General features: G+C 48.7%; 1 protein-coding gene across 1 annotated transcript in view; it reads right to left on the bottom strand.

Annotated features, from left to right (window-relative positions):
• Asic2 (acid sensing ion channel subunit 2) overlaps positions 1–15,906 on the bottom strand; it is a 1,092,647-nt gene extending 1,076,741 nt beyond the window's left edge. The window contains exon 1 of the mRNA XM_087910224.1: positions 15,100–15,906. Coding sequence (XP_087766350.1) covers positions 15,100–15,654 — 555 coding nt within the window. The 5' untranslated portion in view covers positions 15,655–15,906. The remainder of the gene's footprint in view (positions 1–15,099) is intronic.
• Between the last annotated feature and the right edge of the window lie 3,248 nt (positions 15,907–19,154).

The following is a 19,154-nucleotide window of genomic DNA, read 5'->3' as shown; positions in this document are numbered from 1 at the left end:
GGGCTTGATTGTACCACCCCTGAGACTCTTGGGTAAAAGGCACGTGGGAATCCTCCATAGGAGTCTTGCGATGTTCATGATGGCTGGTGTTACAGAGTTTGGAAAAGGAGGAATTACAAGGAGAAAAAAAAATCATGTAACAGTCTCCCATTGAGAGTTTAAGGGCTTGCACTGCTATGTTGCAGCTGGACCTTCTGCGGCTTTCGGCTACTCAGTGTAAATCCGTGTGTTTGTTTACTGCTCAACCTCCCTCACCCAGTGGAGAGCTCCTGGAATTCCCCCACACAGGGTATTATTCATTTGAGTTTCTCCTGAGCCTAGCACAACACCCAGGACAGAAGTAGATGCTCGCTGAGCCAATGAATCAATGCACCAGGCAATGGACAGTTTCTGAGATTGGCTGGGAGAGCCCTTGTACATCCTTATTATTGCTAATTTTTCCATAGATAAAGTTGGAATGTTTCTCTCTGAAAACCAAAGAGAGTGTCTTTCTTGCAGCAGCAGACGTGTGTCCTAAAGTGTCCTGCTTTATTGGTTCTAAGGAGTGACCTTCTTGCCTCTGTGCTCTGGGAAGAACAACGGCCCCTGTTTGTTTAATCCCGGCCCACAGTGGCAGCCTTGACTGCTCAGCTCTCACTCATGATTCATGTGAATGTCACTTGACTCCCAGAGGTTTGCAGCCATAATTCAACATTTTGTTAATGGCCACTTAAAATGTCCCTGAAATAGCTAGCAGGCCCAGGGGACAGAAGGTGTTCTTCTAGAAAAGCCATCCTTCCAGGAAGCCAGGAAGGCAGCCTTGGCCCAAACTCTGGGAGACACAGTTGCTTGTCCCCTCTGGAGCTATGTCTTTTCCATCAATTATCTGCCACCATTTCTGAGAAAAGAGGCGTGGGCATCACTCGGGGCTGGGCTGTAAGGGAGAAAGTTGAGAATCTGGGATGCCTTAAGTTCCATTATGAGTATGACGGTCAGTACTAACTAACTTGACAGAACTCAAGAGCTCCTTGGGAGAGAGGAAATGCCTGCGACCTATAGGAGTTATCTTGATTATGTTCATTGAGGTGAGAAGACATGCCCACCGTGGGTGGCACCATTCCCTGGCTGGCATCCTGACTGCACAAATGGAGGAAGAAGGGAGAGGCAGCATGCACTCACCACTCTGTTTCTTCACTCTTCCCTTGTCATGGGATGAGCTGTTTCAAGCTCCCCACTGCCTTGATCTCCCTGCCGGAAAGGGGCATACTCACAAACAGTGAGCAAAAACAAGCTCCTCCCTAACGAAGCTCTTGTCAGAATCGTTTCTCACAGCGTTACAAAAGAAACTAAGGCAGTGGGCACGCTAGATTCCCTACTGGACCATTTCTGCTCCAGCGAGAGGAGCTTCAACCACCATGGCCAGGGGCAGAAAGAGACCACAAGGGAACAAAGGCAAAGCATCCGAAGAGAAACCCCCTGGATCAAAAAATAGCAAAGAAGAGAGGGGAATGCACAGTTCTGTATTAGGAGGCAGAGTCTTTGTGTAGCTGGAGACGGTGAGCGAGCAAAGAGCAAGAAGAAACTCTTGCAGGTTAACCTCAACTATGCCATAGTGTTCAGATAGTCTGATTCTCACAAACTCTAATTAAACCACTTGCCCGAGTTCACCCATGTAATATGCAATCATAACATTGAATCCTAAGGTTATCCAAATATTTTTTATGAATTGTTAGTGCCACTCTACGGCCTCTCCGCCATCTGCAAATATGACCATTTGAACATACTCAGACTGGACATTTAAAATCAAGTCACTGCAGGAGAGGCAGAGGAACTGCTTGGCCTTCCCTGTGCAATCCTGGATAGGAGAGATCAAAAGCCCGCACACAGAGCAGAGGAGGTGGAAGGTCAGAACCAACACAGGCTTGTGCCTAGCTCCCAGAACTCTGGGGCTTGTGATATGCAAAAATTACTACTCCAGGATTCAGTTCCCATCTTGCTCTGAAAGGGGGAAGTGCAATCTGCAGAGTGGATGCATAGCTCCCAACTGTGTTCCCAGGAACAGCACAAGATGGCATGCCGTCCACCTCTGGCAACCTACACATTCATCAGAGGAAAAGCTGGCCCTGGCTGCTTTCAGAAGATGCATCTTCTGACTGTGGGTCTCTCTCTCTCTCTCTCTCTCTCTCTCTCTCTCTCTCTCTCTCTTTCTCTCTTTCTCTCTCTCTCAAGGCTGGAGTCAGAGCCAGACAGTGGTCACGGAAAGCTGGGATGCTATCTTGCAAGCCCAAACTTCTCATGGGGTCTCAGCCACAGAGCACTAAGTCTGCCTCAGTCTCCTCCATTAACCTACCCAAGAGCAAGGGGTGCTATGAGAACCAGGTGACTCACTAGGTGACTGAGCTCCACAGCTGGGACACCCCTCAGACTCTGTCCCCTTCCTTAGCTTCAGTTCCAGCTACTTCCAATACCAAATGCCAAGGCAAGATAGACACTGGAAAGCAGAGAACTTCGAGTCTGAATTCTAAGCTCTTGGCCCCTGTCCTGAAGACCTGCTGGCACGCCGTCTTGCCTTCACTCGCCGCTGCACAGAAAAACAAGAAGCCCGGTGTCTTTCCAGAGGAACCTCAGAAGCAGTCATGGATCATGAGTTCTGATCCTCCATGCTTCCTTCTGACTGAGAAGCCTTCACCCTGTCACTGAACCTTTCCGAGCTTCGCCCGTATTCAGCTGTGAAACAGACACAGCGCGGCATCTTCCGTTGTCAGAACTACTGTGAGGCCCAAGCAGCAGCTCATGAGGCAGCGCTCCTTAACCTTTCTCCATGCTGCCACCCTAGAAAGTTTGCCCAAGTCAAGATGCATAGGTATGAAAAATAGGTAGGCTCGCCAAACATTCATTCACAAATGTGATAAGGAAATGAATTTTAAAACAATTATTTGGAATCTAGAGAGATGACTCAGGGGTTAAGAGTAACGACTGCTGTACTAGAGGACCGAAGTTCGATTCCCACATGCCTGCTCACAACCAACTGTCAGTCCATTTCCAGAGGACCCAATGCCCACTTCTTGCCTCCATGGTTACTGCATGCATGCACAATGCACAGACAGACAGACATACAGGCAAACACTCATAATCATATAAAAGAAATATCAATTTCTTGGTGTGCATCTAATTTTTCATTTGTTAAAAGTGAATGGAACTTTGCATACTAATGAGATGTTTGCATTTGTTTATTTTTACAGATAGAGTTAAATCTTGGCTGAATATTTGATATTGTGGGACACAGAGCATTTTCAACATTTTTCAGAGTTGATGGATGATATTTTGACTTTACAGCCGTCAACACTGAGACTACTACTTTGCTGGAATGTGTAGCAAAACACAGCAAAAGTTTAAGGTCATTTCAGAAGTTGTTGGAAATCCCATCCTAATCCAAAGCCAAAATTCATTTAATGATTTTTTTAAATGAAACTCAAGTTAGCAACTCAAAACAGCAACTTTTAACATCAAACATTCTAACACAATGGAATCCAAAGATAGACGAATTTGACACTTACGTGCTGAGGAATCACGGTAGGGAAATAGTAAGAGTCATGACTTTCTATAATTAAACCTTCGCATTTCTGTAAGAGCAGAAACTCCGTATATACAGTTCACAGTACAGTCTGGAATCCAAGCACAGGTATCTGGAGCAGAGTTCACTGGCTTTGCACAGTATGGTGGCGGTGTGCACAGGCTGTGCATTCTGAACCACGACTGCACTGAAGTTGTGGAATGCAACACGAGTGACTACTTCCAGAAACCCTCAAGTTTCGTGACACATTTTATTTCAAGTTAATGTTTGGTCATTGTCTGTTCAGAGTCTTTTCCTGTTGCTCAACTGTTTTTGACCCTCACATATGTGAGCCCATGTGAACCCGTGATCCATAGTTTTAGATGCTGACTGAGGACTGGAGAAACTGGGGAGTTTGTGACTTAGACACAATTCTTGGGTTTAGGGCATTAGAAACCTCCTCAACTCGAGGAGCTTAGAAGACTAGGCTGGCAAGGAGAACGCCCTGCCCAGGAGCATAACATGACAGACAACCAAGCTAAAGAATCAAGCTAGATACTTTCAGAGCATAGGGCATCTGTAGCGAGACTATTCAAATCCCACTTCCACACATTTCTAAGTACAGGACAGGAATTTTCGCTTCATTTCTGCTCTCACTAAACAAGCCTAACAGAGCTCCGTATTCCATAGGGCTGCTGGGGAACCTAGATGAGCTTTGACCACCTAAGCTGCTGACACGAGTGTCTGGAACACTCAGAAAGCACTAGCACTCACTAGTAGATTTTATAAGCTACACAGCGCTGGACCATTGGAGGGAATTCGGTTCTGGCATGGTCTGCGTGTGTACATTAGCTTGTGCTCAACTGCAGCTGCGGGTAGGTGCCTGGCTTGTTCCCAGCCTCACTCCCCACCCTCTCCTGAGACCTCCTAATGCTACATTGTCAATATGGATTTAAAAGCAAATCCTTCTGTCCCCGGATCGCCTGTCAGTATCACCCATTTATCTCAGGAATAATAAAATTAACAGCATCAGGCCTGAGGATGTGGCCCCGTTGGTAGAATGCTTGCCTAGCATGTAGAACACCCTGGGTCCCATTCCTAGCACCTCATATACTGGGACTGGTGCCACAGGTTTTTTTATCCTAATGCTTGTAGGTAGAGGCAGGAGGACAATGAGTTCAAGATCACAGTCAGCTATACAGCAAACTGGAGCAGGTAGAGGCTGCAGGAGCCTCTGTAAGCAAAATCATTAAAGCAGATATTCTGTACCCGACCAGTATGAGCCTTATTTATTTCATCTGGTAACTATAAGCATGCCTGTGAAGTGCCAGTATTGAGATGCTATTATTTAATAGATGAGGAAATAGAGGCCTGGAAGGGCTAAATAATTCATGCAAAGTCTCATCTATTCTCTGAACACTCACATGCCTGACTCTGCCCACTGTTAATGTGACTAGAGGCAACAATACCCCATTTTGCTATTGTTTCAGGTGCCAGAGCCCCTTGCCTCTCTGACACTTGTTGTGCTTCCCTAGCTTGGATATCCGTTGGTTGTCTGTCACCAGTGCCTGGGCAGGGCATTCTCCTTGTAGCCTAGTCTCCTTCCTGGATGCTATAGCTGAGGATGTTTCTAACAACCTAACCCCAGGATTGCACCTAAGCCAAAACCTTCCAAGTCTCCTCAGCCCTCAGTGTGAAACTAGACCCAAGCCTTCCTCTGTGGGGTTGGGAACTAGCACCCAGAATCTATGACAAACTCCAGGACCCGCCTCTCAATAAGCCACACATACACATTTTGGAATGGCCAGACCATTAACTGCCACTACCGTGGCTGGCTTCCAGCACCCCACTCTTCCCGTGTTCTCCCTGGATGAATCCACTCTTTTATCTAGAAAGACACCATTCTTCTTCCTGGCATCCATCAGAGGCATTTAACTTCAAAGCTTCATGGTATCGGGCAGAGGGAGGATCTGTAATTTGGGTTGCCAGTTGCACTCATCAGCACTCCTTTCCAAAGCCCTCCATCAAAGGCTCTTACCCCAACCTCAGCTATCTATTCAGGAAAGAAAGAAATCAAACACGCTAACAGTTGGAAGTAACATCAGAGGTCATTAATCTAGTCCTTTAATGGACGTCGATCCCCGCCTAGAGGTGATCCCTTAGCTTTGGTTAGACCTAAGGGGCAGAGCTAAGGCGCTCAAGACTCCCAGGGTAAGTCTTTCCAATCAGGTGATAACCAGCTCTCTGAACTCCCACCCTCCACCCAGCAGATAGAGCTCTGCCCTCTGGCCTCTCTCCGAGAAGGTCCTGTTTCCATTTTCTGTGATTGTTTTCTAAGTGTTTGGAGACAGCAATCACATTGCCCTTGAGTCGCCAGCCTCCCATTTGAGCCTGAACAGTAAGAGTCCTTTTATACACTCCTCCATCACTCATGGCTTCTGTGATATATGAGTAACATCACCCTGCTCAGCCTCCATCCCTCACCAACTCCCGCTTCATAGACGGGCTCCGCCCACTGCCAGTATCAAAGGTGATAGCCTCCTCCTTGAAGCCAGGAGAAGGCACATTCATGGAGATGCCTCAGGGAATGCTGGGAGGGGGTTCTCAAGGGGAACCATAGGATCTGGAAAATGATAACACAGGGGGGGGGGCAAAGAAAGATGTTCACTAGAATGAAAACAGCTTACGGATAGACAGCAGCTGGCAGAACAGAGAAAGTTCAGCTCTGTAGGAAGAAGGGCTATTACTGGGAAAACCCTCCCCTGCCCCGAAGAGGAGCAAACCAGCAGAGCCTGGAACAGTGAAGCCCAACCCCAGAGATGCTTGTTTGAGGTCTGAATAATGTTTTTTGGAAACCGTCATCGGTCCCATGTTGAAGATGCGGATCTTGAAAGCCTGGGGTTTAAAGGATGCTTAGTGTTGTTCATATTTCTTTGTAAGCCATAACTGAGATCAATCTCTATGTTAACAAACAAACGAAGGAGGAAAAAGTAAGGGATACATGGTTATAGGTTACCCGGCAGAGCCAGAGATGAGGTCTTGAGCAGGTGAGTTACTGAGCAAGTATTCTCAGAAGAAAAAAAAAAAAACAAAAAACAACCCTGAAGTAGAGAGCAAAGCAGCTGGGGAAAGGTGAAATTAAGCCTAGATGTTCAGCCTGACCCCACAGGAAGCGTAGAGGGTGAATTACACCATTGGACTGCAGAGTGGCGAGATACCTGTGACTAGGCATTTTGTACTCTTCACGTCATCACTGACCACAGCCTGCCCCCAAGTGGCGGGGAGGCTTATAGCAAGCCACCCAGGAAAGGCGCAGTGGACTGCACTATAATATGCTGCTCTGCCCATAACAGCTTTCTAGGGAATCTCTGTGGACCACTTACACAAGATACTCTTGCCAGTCCATACCTGTAAGAGCCAGAGCAGATCCAGGTTCACGCCGGCTGCGCTAGCAAGGAACAGAAACTTGGCTAGAAGGAAGCCTACAGTCAGACACACAGGCCTCCTGGATGGGGTTCTGAGAGAATGGTTTGGTGCCTCCTCACTCTGACTGCAGCCGCCCTGTGTACCTGTGCGCTTCTGTTTCTATTGCATAGATTTAAATCAAAGCAAACCAATTAATAGCTAAGCGCACTAGGTTGAAAAGTAACATCAGAGTCCTCCCCCCAGTCTCGGTGTAAGCGGAGGTTTTAGTTTTAGTAAAACAAACGCAGGACACGGAGTTGTCCTTGGAAACTACCTAGTTCAGCCCACTCCTTCCACTTAGGGGGAAACTGGGGCTCACAGAGGCTCATTATCCATCAATGGTAGTCAAATACGTTCTTTCTCTGCTGCATGCTTAATTTCTTCCCAGCATGCATTTCAATGATCATTGAGTAAACCTTCACGGAGTACGCCTAAAGCACTAGAAAAGGGAACGCTATGGGAAGGAAAGGTACTTTAGTATCAGAGAATGATGCCTCGGGGAGTGAGGGGGATATCCCTTGGGAACGCCTGTCTTCATACATGGGTTTCTCCTGGAGATTTCAGCTTTACCAAATAGTCAGTGTGGCATATGTCTGCTTGGTGTATGTATGCAGCTGCTGTCTGGCTACCAGAAGCCAAGCCTGTAAGGGTTAGCTTGAAGAGAAATGCATGGAAGGGTGTGATATATGAAACTTCAAATTTGCAGGAGCCACACAGCCCGCTAGTTCCAGGTTATGATAGAGCATGGGCCAGATGTCTTGGCTGCCCACTTTTGATATTTCAACCTGACTCCTTCAACCACGAGCATACACACTGAGAAAACACAAAACCAGACTTGAGCATCAGGCTTTCGGTCCTTTGAAAGGAATGAGAAGCTTGCTGCTTGGAAGGGTGAACTGCTCTAAGAAGCCCCGCCTCCAGCGGCAAACTTGATGCAAAAAGCTAGCAATTCGTTCTTTGAGGAAGTGGGTTTTGGATATGGGGTGGGGGTAGTGGGGGAGGATCCTATCTCAGCTCCTCCTTTGGAAATTAGTAGCAAAGTAGATTTGGTTTATAAAAAGCATTTTAGAACTTGAGTCTTTATTGAAGGAAAGATTTTCTGTAGAACTAGAAGACAGGGATGCTTTCTAAGCAAACAAGCTCTTTGCTAGCTTACATGTTCTCTCTTTCATATGTGTTTGTGTGTTGTGTATCCATGCATGCATGTGTGTTTGCATGTATATTCATGCACGTGTGTGCAGGTGTACTTGTACACAGGTGTGAATGCATATGGAGGCCCATATGTTGGGAGCCTTCCATAATCTTTCTCCATCTTATTCATTGAGTCAGGATCTCACAATTAAGCCCAGAGCTCACTAGTCTAGTTAGCCAGTTTGCTCTAGAGATTCTCTGCTAGTCTACTGGGTGCTACGATTACAAAACAGGCCCCCATGCCCACCTGGGATTTTCTGTGGATTCTAGAGATTTGAACTTGTGTCCTCACACTTATAGGGCAAGTTCTTTATCCGCTGAGCCCAGCCTCCTCTTTTATCAACAGCTCTGGAGGTAGAAAAAGCCCCAAGAAAGGTGGCAGAGATATACACATCCGCCCAGCAAGTTACTGGGCATTAGATCAGAGCTGTGCAGCTTTTCTCTCCGCGGCATCAGGATGAGTCATCCTAACAGCTCCAAATCACAGCCTGATCCCATCGGCACAACAGAAAGATGCAACATGCCCCCAGAGCTCTACCTCCCGACAGCCCACAGTCTACCAGTCTCCAAACCGGAGATCGGCTGGCTGGCGTCACAGAAGCCTCATGGCCAGCACAGCCCAGCTTGCTCTCCAGGGCACGCCAAAGGCTCACAGGTGCTGGGCCTCCTAGGGCTATGTGAGATCATCTACTTTGCATTACTGCTGCGTTGGATCATTTGGATGTAAAGTCCAGGCTGCACAGGTGGCAGAGACCCAGGACCTACACCTGTGGGCTGAGGCCCGCAGTGCAGACAGCTGTATAAGGAGAGCATAACTGGAACTCACTGAGCATCGGGGGTGGGTCTCATTCAGGAGCTCTGACTCGGTGTGCAAACACAGGTCTCCAGTATAGGCCAGCAAACATTTAGTAAACAGTGGGACCAAGATAGCACACCATAAAATGCACGATAGTAGCAACACATTGCCATCAAAGGAGAGTAATTGAAGTTCACCGTGACATTAAAATATAGGAAATTGACATTAATTGGGTACATACCACACAGCACACGTTGTACCTTATACATAGAAGCTATGATACCAGCCCAGAGAAAAACACATTCATACAAATCATGTGGCTGAAAGGAAATATCCTCAAAAATACCAGAGCATTGCAAGTGGCAATTTCCATTCCTTCCTCTCCCTTATTTCTCTTGATTGTCAATTTTTCTTCAGTGGCTGTGGATTGTTTTTATAATCAGGGAGCATAAGAGTAATAATAAGTACTCGCTCCACCAGATCAAACAAAATTCCAGGTACATGTATGGAAGAGAGAGGCTGAAAGATGTGTATTCTACTCCCTATTAGCCTTTCATCCGCGGCTGTCTGCCTACTGAATACAGACTTTGAGGATACATTTTGAGAGATACACGCTAAGAAGCTGTGAACCTTCAGAATGTGTAGATGAATGAAAACACTGAGAGGGTACAGTTGTCACATGTAGCCAAGATGGGCCTCAAACTCAATGTGTATTTGAGGATGACCTACAACTCCTGATCATTCTACTTCTTTTGTTTGTTTGTTTTACCTGGATGTGTGTCTGTGTACCACAACATGTGTGCTTGGTACCCATGGAGGCCAGAGGAATCCATCAGATCCTCTGGAACTAGGCTCACTGATGGTTAGAAGCACCATACCGGTGCTGGAAATAGAACCTGGGTCCTCTGGAAGATCATCCAGTGCTCTTAGCCATCTCTCTGTCTCCATGTGTGGAATCTCTTAAAGAGATCAAATTCAAAGATACCAAGCAAGATGATTATGACCAGAGGCTGGAATAGTCAAGTAGGAAGACTGGAGATCAAAGGACATTGCATTTCAGGAGAAATAAGTTCAAGATACTTTCTGACACAGTGATACAGTTAAGAACAATATCCCATATACTTTAAAGTAGATCTCACGTATTTTCAACATACATACACACACTCATACAGAAGATAAGTATGCATGGTAATGCATGTACTATGTTGCTTAATAAAACTATACATGTAAGTAATATATATGAATACATAACATCATGTTACACATCATAGCTTCTACATTATTTTTAATCAATTTGAAAACAAATTTTAAAACTATCAGTGGTTTAAAAACTTAAGAATTGAATTCATTCATCTCCAAGGTCCCTTTTAGCATCAGCACTTCCTGCTTCTCCCAGAAGGAAAGCATCATGCCATGTCTGCACCTAAGGCAGTAGATATGTGATGCTTAGAGACAGATGAGGAAGGGGTAATTTAGATGGTGGCACTGTGGAGGGAGAAGGCTGCAGTTGTGTCCAAACTTGATTTTGAAGGTAACATAGCATTGAAAGATACAACCAGGTAGAGTACAAAAGATATGGAGTAAGAAGTGCCCATGAACTGGGACTATGGGTAAATTCAGGTATAGACAGCAGCTAAACCAGTGAGGATATGCCTGGTATTGGCAGGATTGTGAGACCCTCTACTTGACACAATATTTGCAGAATCTGTTCTGAAACTAACCCCAGGCTGACTTGGATAGAGGTGGGCTGTGATTGCACAGACTTGGTCTCCTTGGATTGTTGGTGCGCCATAGGCCCTGTTTGATAGACAAAGGGATAACCATACAGATAAAATCACGGAACACAACAAGCAAAGTCACTCTACATGTGGTCCAGAGCATACTCCACCCATGTCAGGGGCTATAGCAGGGTGTGCTCACCTGGAAGTGAGTTGGGAAGTGTGAGATGCAGCATGGAGGCCAAGTCAATACATACGAGACAAGTTCAGGGTATCAAGCAAGAAGAGGAGCCCTGGAAACAGAGATAACACAGCAGGGGGCCTGTGCTCTGTCGCTGATGCAGCCATGGGCTGGGAGATTGTGAAGAGTTAGTTCTGAGATCCAGACTCCAGCTCAAGTTCAGCTAGCAGTCCCTGCGGGTACCATGGAGCAAGCACCACCTCCATCTGAGTCTTGGGAGTCACTGGTCCTGCTTCAGAGACGGGAAAGCTAGAGCTAAGCAAACTCATGCTAGTTCCCACCACCACAGAGTTAGAACCCTAGTTCAGACTGTTTCTCAAAGCCCACATCCCCCTAATGCATACTTCTGTATAGTGAGGTATGATTAGACTAGATTAGTTAGAGACCTTATTAGTTATGCGGCCTTGTCAAAGAATCCCAAAGACACAACCTTCCTCGGCTCCACCTCCACCATTTCTATAATGTTGCATGTTGTAGGGTAGTAAGATCCATTCAGTGGGGGAAAGAACGCCAAGCCTTTCCTAAGAAATCTCACATTGAAAGCATAAGTAAATACCCCCCTCCAAAGATGGACAGATTAAGCGTGAAAATGGAATGGTCATTCGCATTCCTGGACTGAATGCAGGTGAACCCCAACGAGACTAAGCAAAGAGATGACATAAGGCCCTGTCGCATGCTAATCGAAAATGATGGGCATTCACCCGGCAGCTGTAGTCAGATCCAGGCTCCGACAGGACATCCTCCACTTGAAGCAGCTCCCTCTCTGGAGGATAAGTTTCCACCAGAGAAAGGAGTGGCCCTCCCACCTCCTGCCCTCGTCATTGAAGCAATTCCTCAACCATCTGACGCCTGAAAACAGTGGGGGCAGGCGGGACAACAAAAGCCCTGTTACTAACACGGCTAAGAACCCCAGCTCATAGGTACGCAGCTGGCAAAAACACGACTTCCTCATATGCTTTTTCTTCCAACGATACTGTGGGTTAGATGGCCAAGGTTAGGTGAGTGAGTGCCCATCTAGAGAGCAGGCAAGGGAACAAAGAAGCAAGGATGGTGCAGGGCTTCAAACCCATGCCTCCCACATTGGCCTTGGACTCAGATCACAGAGTCACAACCCCCATCAACTACCACAGCATCCCCTTTCTACTCTGGGTCACTGGGGCCACCTCCTCTGCATAGAAGGCCCAGAATCAAATCTTTCTTATGGTTTACCATTAAGAAAATCCATAGGCCTCTCTGAAGTCAGACTGTCCCCCGGAGAGGGCTCAGGGTTTATCTGCATAGGCAGGGAGCATGCCTGCTTACTTGGCACTCAGCATTCCACACCTGGCTTCCCGGGGACTTTGAGTCCCCACGAACAACCTTCTTCCACTCTGCTAGAATCACAGCTCATTCACTAATTAAAGGGTATTACACACTTCATTGCACACCAGCTAAGAACTTGGAATAAGGGAGCGTGTGCTACAGCATTTGCCCTGGAGATGATGCTCTGGGCTTTATAGAAAAATCAAATTCAGAAAAAGAGCATCCCCAACACTTAAATTCGCTAATAATCAGGCATGGTGCTTAGAGAAAGAAGGCACCCGGTGTGTCATAACCCCCAGCAGCACTTGTAAGAAAGTCCACAGGAGAGGGATGGCCATCCCAGAATGAGGGAGGGGACTGGGGAACAGGCTTCTCCAATAGCTAACTAAGTAGGCTCACTGCTGATGTGGGAACCAGAGAAAAACTTGCCTACACCCAAGTTCCCAAAGAACACAAAGATGTGCCAGAGGTTTGCTCCTCATTGTGGGGTCTTAAACATGTTCCCCCTATTGTATTACCCCCAACAGAGGCTGGCATAGGTGCCCGTTATCACCCATTGGTGAAGACCAGCTTCTGATCACACACCTGGCATGGGTGCCATTCTGACATCCCTGAGCAGACAGAAGAGAACACTAAGGGGCTCCCTCTCTTCAGTGCTTCCAGATGTAACACACGGCATAGGGGGGGAGTCAATCCAAGGATAGGCACTCAAACTGAAGAGTCGAGGATTTGCTGAGACTGACAGTTAATGTATGCCACTAACCAGAGAGTCACCTTGTCTGCAGGCAGCTTCAGTGTTTCAGAGGGTCAGGTAAGGATTTAAGACCTGACTTTGGGTAGCTTGGGATACCAGCAATTCAAATGATGGGCCAAATACAAGCAAGCAGGCTGAGATCACCACGCCTCTGCTTCTAAACAGAACTTGGGCATGAGCAGAGCTACCAGTCAGCCATGCCATCATGAGGATGCTTTTGAGACTGCTTAAAGACTCGTCCCAGGGTCTGCTGCCCAGGACAGCTTCCCTGAGGCACCCTGCATCTGCTGTCTGTGGATACCATGTGTGTGCAGGCAGACAGAGGAAGAGCTGAATGCACGTTCAAGCTTCACAGTACAGCAATGAGACTGAGCGTTGCCAGGCACTAGAAAGCATGGGCTGGAACACAGTGATGGTTTCAGTCTCCAAGAATGAGGCATTTTCCCCATCCCTCACCAAGGCCCCTCAGACATCATTTGTGCATGACATATTTTAGGATCCTCTTTGCTCCTTTAAGAAGGGCTGGCCGCTTCCTTCTCCAGCTCAGACTGGCTTCATCTTTAGCAAACGCTGCTGTCAGTTTGGCTGTGCTCTTCCTTGGAATGTTTAAAAGGGATAATAATACAAAACGGCTCCCCCAGGAAACAGCTCTAGCACACAGGCTGTGAGAAGCAATGCCCCTGGCACTCTGGGCGCTTTCAGATTGAGAGACAGCCAACAGCAAGGGCAGAAGCTGAAGGCAGAGATGGGCTGGAACATAAAGAGAACCTCAGAGCAAGATGCAGGTGGCTCTGAGAGGGGGTGGGAAGGGTTGCACTATGGGAAAGGGAGGGAATGTCTTAATGAGGCAGAGCACCCCAGGCAAATGCTGACGACACAGTCCGGTTCCCTTGATGACGGCTGTGCCTGCCATCCTTAACTTGTCACTGCATTTTGGCTCAAGACTCCAGGTCCCTGAAGCTTTCCTTTCCCCAGGAAACTGTAGGGGAAAAGCAGACATGCTGGGCTGCAGGAGGACCCCACAGTTTCTGATACCCTAGACTTGTCTGGCAGTGTGGAAGAGTTGGCAGCTACTGTCTGACCTGTTACACCAAGTTATGCCTATCAGCCCACGAACTGGGCTGAGAACTCTAAGAGCGACAGAGTTCTAATCCTTCCCTCTCGGCCACCTCTGGCAAACTCATCCTGAACGTGAGCCACATCCTCTTTACTCAGCTCCGCATCCCCTCCAGGCTTTCCAATCCCACAGCTGCTCGCCCCCCTCCCCACACCCTCCTCCTGCACCCACGTTGTGAAGCAATTGTACACAGAGAAAACGAGCCTTCGTGTTTCGAGCTCAAGCTCCCAGATAGACAAACCAGTCTCCGGGACCTCCTCGCCGCGTCTGTCATCTCTGCCCACCCTCTATAGAAACCTCTACCCTGACTCGCCTCTCTGCCCCAGCACCATGGACAGCTCACGGCTTTGCCCTGCCTGCGGGGAAAACCAGATGGACCCTCCGGGAGTCCTCTCCCCTCCACACAATTCAGGCAAGGAAAGGACGGAGAGGGCCTTCCACACCTCTGCAGCATCACCTGCCCAGTGAGCTCCCACAGCCACGGGAGTCATTCAGGCTGTCTGGGGCCCCACACCCCCTCCTGTGACAGCTTTAGCTCCAGCCCAGCCCACAGGATGCAGAGCCTGATGCCACTTCCGAGAATAGAGAGAGAAGGAAAGAGGGAGAGGGGATAGAGAAAGACAGAGGAGAAGGATGCCGTCTCACCAACGACAAGCTGTTCCTGTCACACGGCTCGGACCTCAAGCACCCTGGACAATGGACAGCCCAGGCCTTTTACCTCTCACTGGGAGTAAGCCCAACTCAGCACACCCCAACAGCAAGCCCCCTGTAGGTCTCCAATCTGCAAGGACGGCAGTACTCACCTGGCAGGTAACCTTATCTACAAACAGACCCAACAGCCTCTCACCAACTGCCCTTTGGCCTTCAGCTGAGTCTCTGGCCTCTCTCCCGCACGGCAGAGACCCCAAGTCAGACAAAAGTCCACCGCGCGCCACTTCTACCAAAGAGTAAGCCCAAGAACGAACTGAAAACCAAGTACTCACGGTGGTGAAGTCTTGATGTCCACACTCCTGGCCCTTGAACTTGCAATAGAGCATCATATCCTTCAGGTCATGGCCTACCCGGTGCAGGAACTCCAGCATGCTGAACTGCTTGGGTTTGTAGTGTTTGAAGTTGGCCTTCTGTCGCAGGGCCTCCAGAACTGTCGGGTCCGCCAGATGCGGGTCAGGAATCTGCAAGTTGACATCCAGCAGGGCCAGCAACTCTCCAGCGTGGTACAGGTCATTGGTGGTAAGCCTGGAGAACCGGAAGCCATTGAGGTTGCAGAGGGTCACAGCTGGGAAGACCAGGCTCTGGGCCACCACCTCGTCCACCTTGGTAACGTGCTGATAGGAGAAGTAGTAGGACACCCTCTCCGAGCTTTCAACCAGCAGCAGGCCCAGGGAACCCACGAAGGCCACTGCCCAAAGCACACGCCGGATGGTCAGCGGCCCATACACGAAGATGTGGCGGATGCCATGGAGAGTGGAGGTGTTGGCAAAGATCTGGATGCTGGAAGGTTGCAGGCTGCCCTCGCTGGGGCTCTCCTTCAGGTCCATCGGGACCCTGTGCAGTTCCGCAACTGGCTTCAGGTTGATCAAATCTCAGGGAAGAGTTCCCAGTCCTCTGAATTCTGCTTAAACCTTGGCGTTCAAGGCAGAGATTGCCGGGCAAGCATCAGGCTAGACACTGGGAGTTTATCCTGAGAGCCTGGCCGCACGCTGACAGGGGTGAGTGTTTATATAAAACCCATTCAAACTCTAGCTCCTGATTTTTTCCAGGCGATAAGGAGGGCTGGTTTTATTTAGGGAGACACCAAGGTGATGTGGAAGGGATGTGGGTGGGAAGGGAGCGCTTAGCCAATGGAAATAAAGTCCTCCCCCCTACACACGCCACTAGAGACAAGATTAAAAGCGAGAGCGAGGGAGAAAATGCTTAAAACAAGTCGCTGAGCAGCTCGGAGCCTGTTAACCAGCGCATAATGCCCCGTGTTAAGCATGGGGGGAATGTCAGCACAGCCTCGCTGATGCAGTGCGGTGGGGCGCCGCGGTGCAGCTTCCTAGCAGCCTACACGCTTTGCTTCTTCCTGGGGGATGGATGTCTGGGACCCTGGCCGCGGCTTCTCGCTGCCGGCTTCTATCCCGCCTTCTCTCCTCCTTTTCCGGCCCCCTTTTGGGGACAGAATTCCAATTGAGGGCCGTGGCTGCTGCTTGGGAGAGGACGCTGCGCTCCGCCTCCAACAGGAGAAGCAGGGATGCGGGGGCTTCTGTGGGCTCCGTGCTCCCAGCCTCCAGAAGGGAGAGGGAGACCGGTGAGCGTAGAGTGAGCTTGTTCCCCTGGCCTGCCTCCCGGGAGTCTACTAGGGGAAGGGAGGATTGTGCGGCGAGCAAGGGGCTGGGGACATGAGAAAGTTTTTAGCCTCCCCCCCCCTTTTTTTCTTTTTTTTTTTAAGGAGCTGCTGGGGTCTTCTACTCCAGGTAGGAAGCCACTCCCAGAGAAAAGAGAACTTGACTCCCTTCCCCCATGAATGGCAGGAAAGTGGATACTTAACTGCGTGTGGGGCGTGTGAGATGCTGGCAAGGTTTCTTTACATCAATGTGAGTTCCGAGGTCACATCCACGGGAGACCCCAAGGGAGAGATGCTAAAAAAGAAGGGAGTGATTTAAAACCACAGGGTCTCTCTCTGCCGCAGGTTGGAGGGGGATACTCCAGAAGAGCTGAGAGAAGCTCTTCTAGAGATTGAAAGATCAGTGTGCCTCTGGTAGCCCCAGTGGATGAGCAACAAGTACTCCCACCCCCATATGGCTGTCAGGACTTTTTGTGTTTAACAAAGGAAGACAGCTGGGTGCCAGGTAGGACTGGCTACATTCCATTCTGTTTGAGAGGTGTGTGTGCGTGTGTGTGTGTGTGTGTGTGTGTGTGTGTATCTTCTGTCCCAGGGTTTGCCAGATGGAATCACAGCTGGAGCTGTAGGTGAGAGAGAATGGGCTCTCAGCCGCCTACCTCCTGCTTCCTGAAAATCCCTTGTAAGTCAGACCCCTGCTGACTGAAGGCGTGGCTTGCCTGCCTGCCCCTTGCCAGGGATCAAACCGCTGGCCTCTATTGAATCCAGGGATAAATTCTCATCAGAGTGAAAGGAATTGAAAGTTTGAGTAGCCAACTGAGTCACTCAGCCAAGCTGGGATAGAGCCACACAGAGGCAAGTGTCTTGGAGAGCCAAGTCCGTGTCTCCAGGGCATGGCAGGCTTAAGAAGGTGGAGAAAAGGGCAGCTTAGTTCATGTTCTTTTAGACTGATGGCCAGTCTGCAATGTCCTCCTGTCCATCCGGTCTCCTGCTAAGCCAGACCCACGGAGATAGTTCCCAGAAAGCACTCTGAGGTGACACATGGGGCATGGCCTTGGCGGTTTATCAATCAGGACGACAAAGGGGCCTTATGCCTTTCCTAGGCCAGAGTCCTGGCCTCAACAGGACACAGGCTTGCAAATCAGGAGGACCAAAACCAGTCAAAATTTTCCATGCCCCAGGACCTGTGTGAGATGCTGTATTGGCCCACGTACCCCTCTCAACTATCTTGGCAGGTGAATGTTCTGGATTTTATTCTCATCCTACTGAAGAGGGAACACAGGCCTGCAACAGTGACCTGCTGCCACCAAATCACACAGTCAGTGAGACGGGAGCTGAGACTTCAGCCTGGGTGTGTTCACCTCTGAAACAGGCTTTAAAAAGCAGATCTCAATTTCTCTATCTCAATTTTAGGAAGGGATTCACTGCCACGTTCTCTTTCTGTATCTTATCCCCTCACACGTGTGGATCCTTTCTCCGCCTTCCCTGGGTTAAATGATACCCATGCTGCCCTTTGGTCACAGTCAGAGGTTCTTATAAAGAAGACTAGCTGATTCTTCTCACCAACCTTGGACTCATCAGTCTAATTAGTAAGTGTGTTCCCCTTTAACTCCATTCCAGATACTGTGTTGATTTGGAGAAAACAAGATGAATGAAATACGTGTCCTACTATTGATACCTCAAGGCTCCAGGGATGTGAAGGCACAACAGGCAAACGGGGCTCCATGTCACAGTTCTGATGGCATACTCCTAATCTCAGCTGTGCCCCGCTGGAAACCATTGACTATAATTTCTGCTACATTCTGTCCCCTAGCCACACCAACCATTGCCTATGATATGCTCTGTCGACTCCCCATTGCCTATGATATGTTCTGTCAGCCCCATCTTTTCCTGGAGTCAGTATCCTTCTGTCCGGACATGTTTTCTTCTCATGTATGCAGAGAGGGATCCTAGAGTAGATCTCATTACAGTTCCTCCACATAAACCCATTCACTACTCCTTCACCTCCATATTGGATTGGAGGCTCACAAGCATGGCACAGCAGGGCGCTGTGGTGCAGTACCACACCCCTCAGTTTGCATCTCCCATCTGCTCTGCCACCTTTGCACTGTGACCTTGGAGAAAGTGCCTAACCGTTTCTGAACTTTCAGTTCCCTCCTAAGCAATGGTAGCACTTTGGAATGGCAACCAAAAGGAGAAAAAGTTATGTATGAAGCATTTGTACGGTTTAGACACCTAGCAATTAACACTCCTGATGAATGCTGGGAGAAGATGCTTTGTTGATCCTAGTGTTCTCTTCCAGGCAGCTGGGGAACCGTGTAAAGCTCTCAAAGATGTGATTTGCTTCAGGCCCTGCAGATCTGAAAGGCCAAGGTCAACCACAACTTTACCTTCTCTTCTGTTTGCTGTTCACAAGCCAAAGATGACCTCGGGGGTCTTCTTGACTGTTGCAAACATGAGAGGCACTTTAGGGTGGGTGAGTGAACCTGGGGATAAAGACCCTAAAGATGGCTTTCATTGTAGGTCATCGAGCTCTGTCCCGTGGATTTGTCAAGAGCACCATTGGACCCACTCTACAGAAGAAGCTGATAGAGAGAAGGGCTACACGGCTCATGGTACCCACCGCTGAAAGCTAGAACAGTCGCAGTCAAACTCTCGGAAGTCTGAGCTGGAAGATGCAGTCCACAGACCTGCATCCGACGCCAGTGCAGACCA

Source organism: Myodes glareolus, chromosome 9 (genome assembly GCF_982192425.1).
Source record: "Myodes glareolus chromosome 9, mMyoGla1.1, whole genome shotgun sequence".
In the NCBI taxonomy this organism is placed as follows: domain Eukaryota; kingdom Metazoa; phylum Chordata; class Mammalia; order Rodentia; family Cricetidae; genus Myodes; species Myodes glareolus.
The sequence above is the reverse complement of the archived record's forward strand: the minus strand, read 5'-3'. Positions and strand labels throughout refer to the sequence as shown.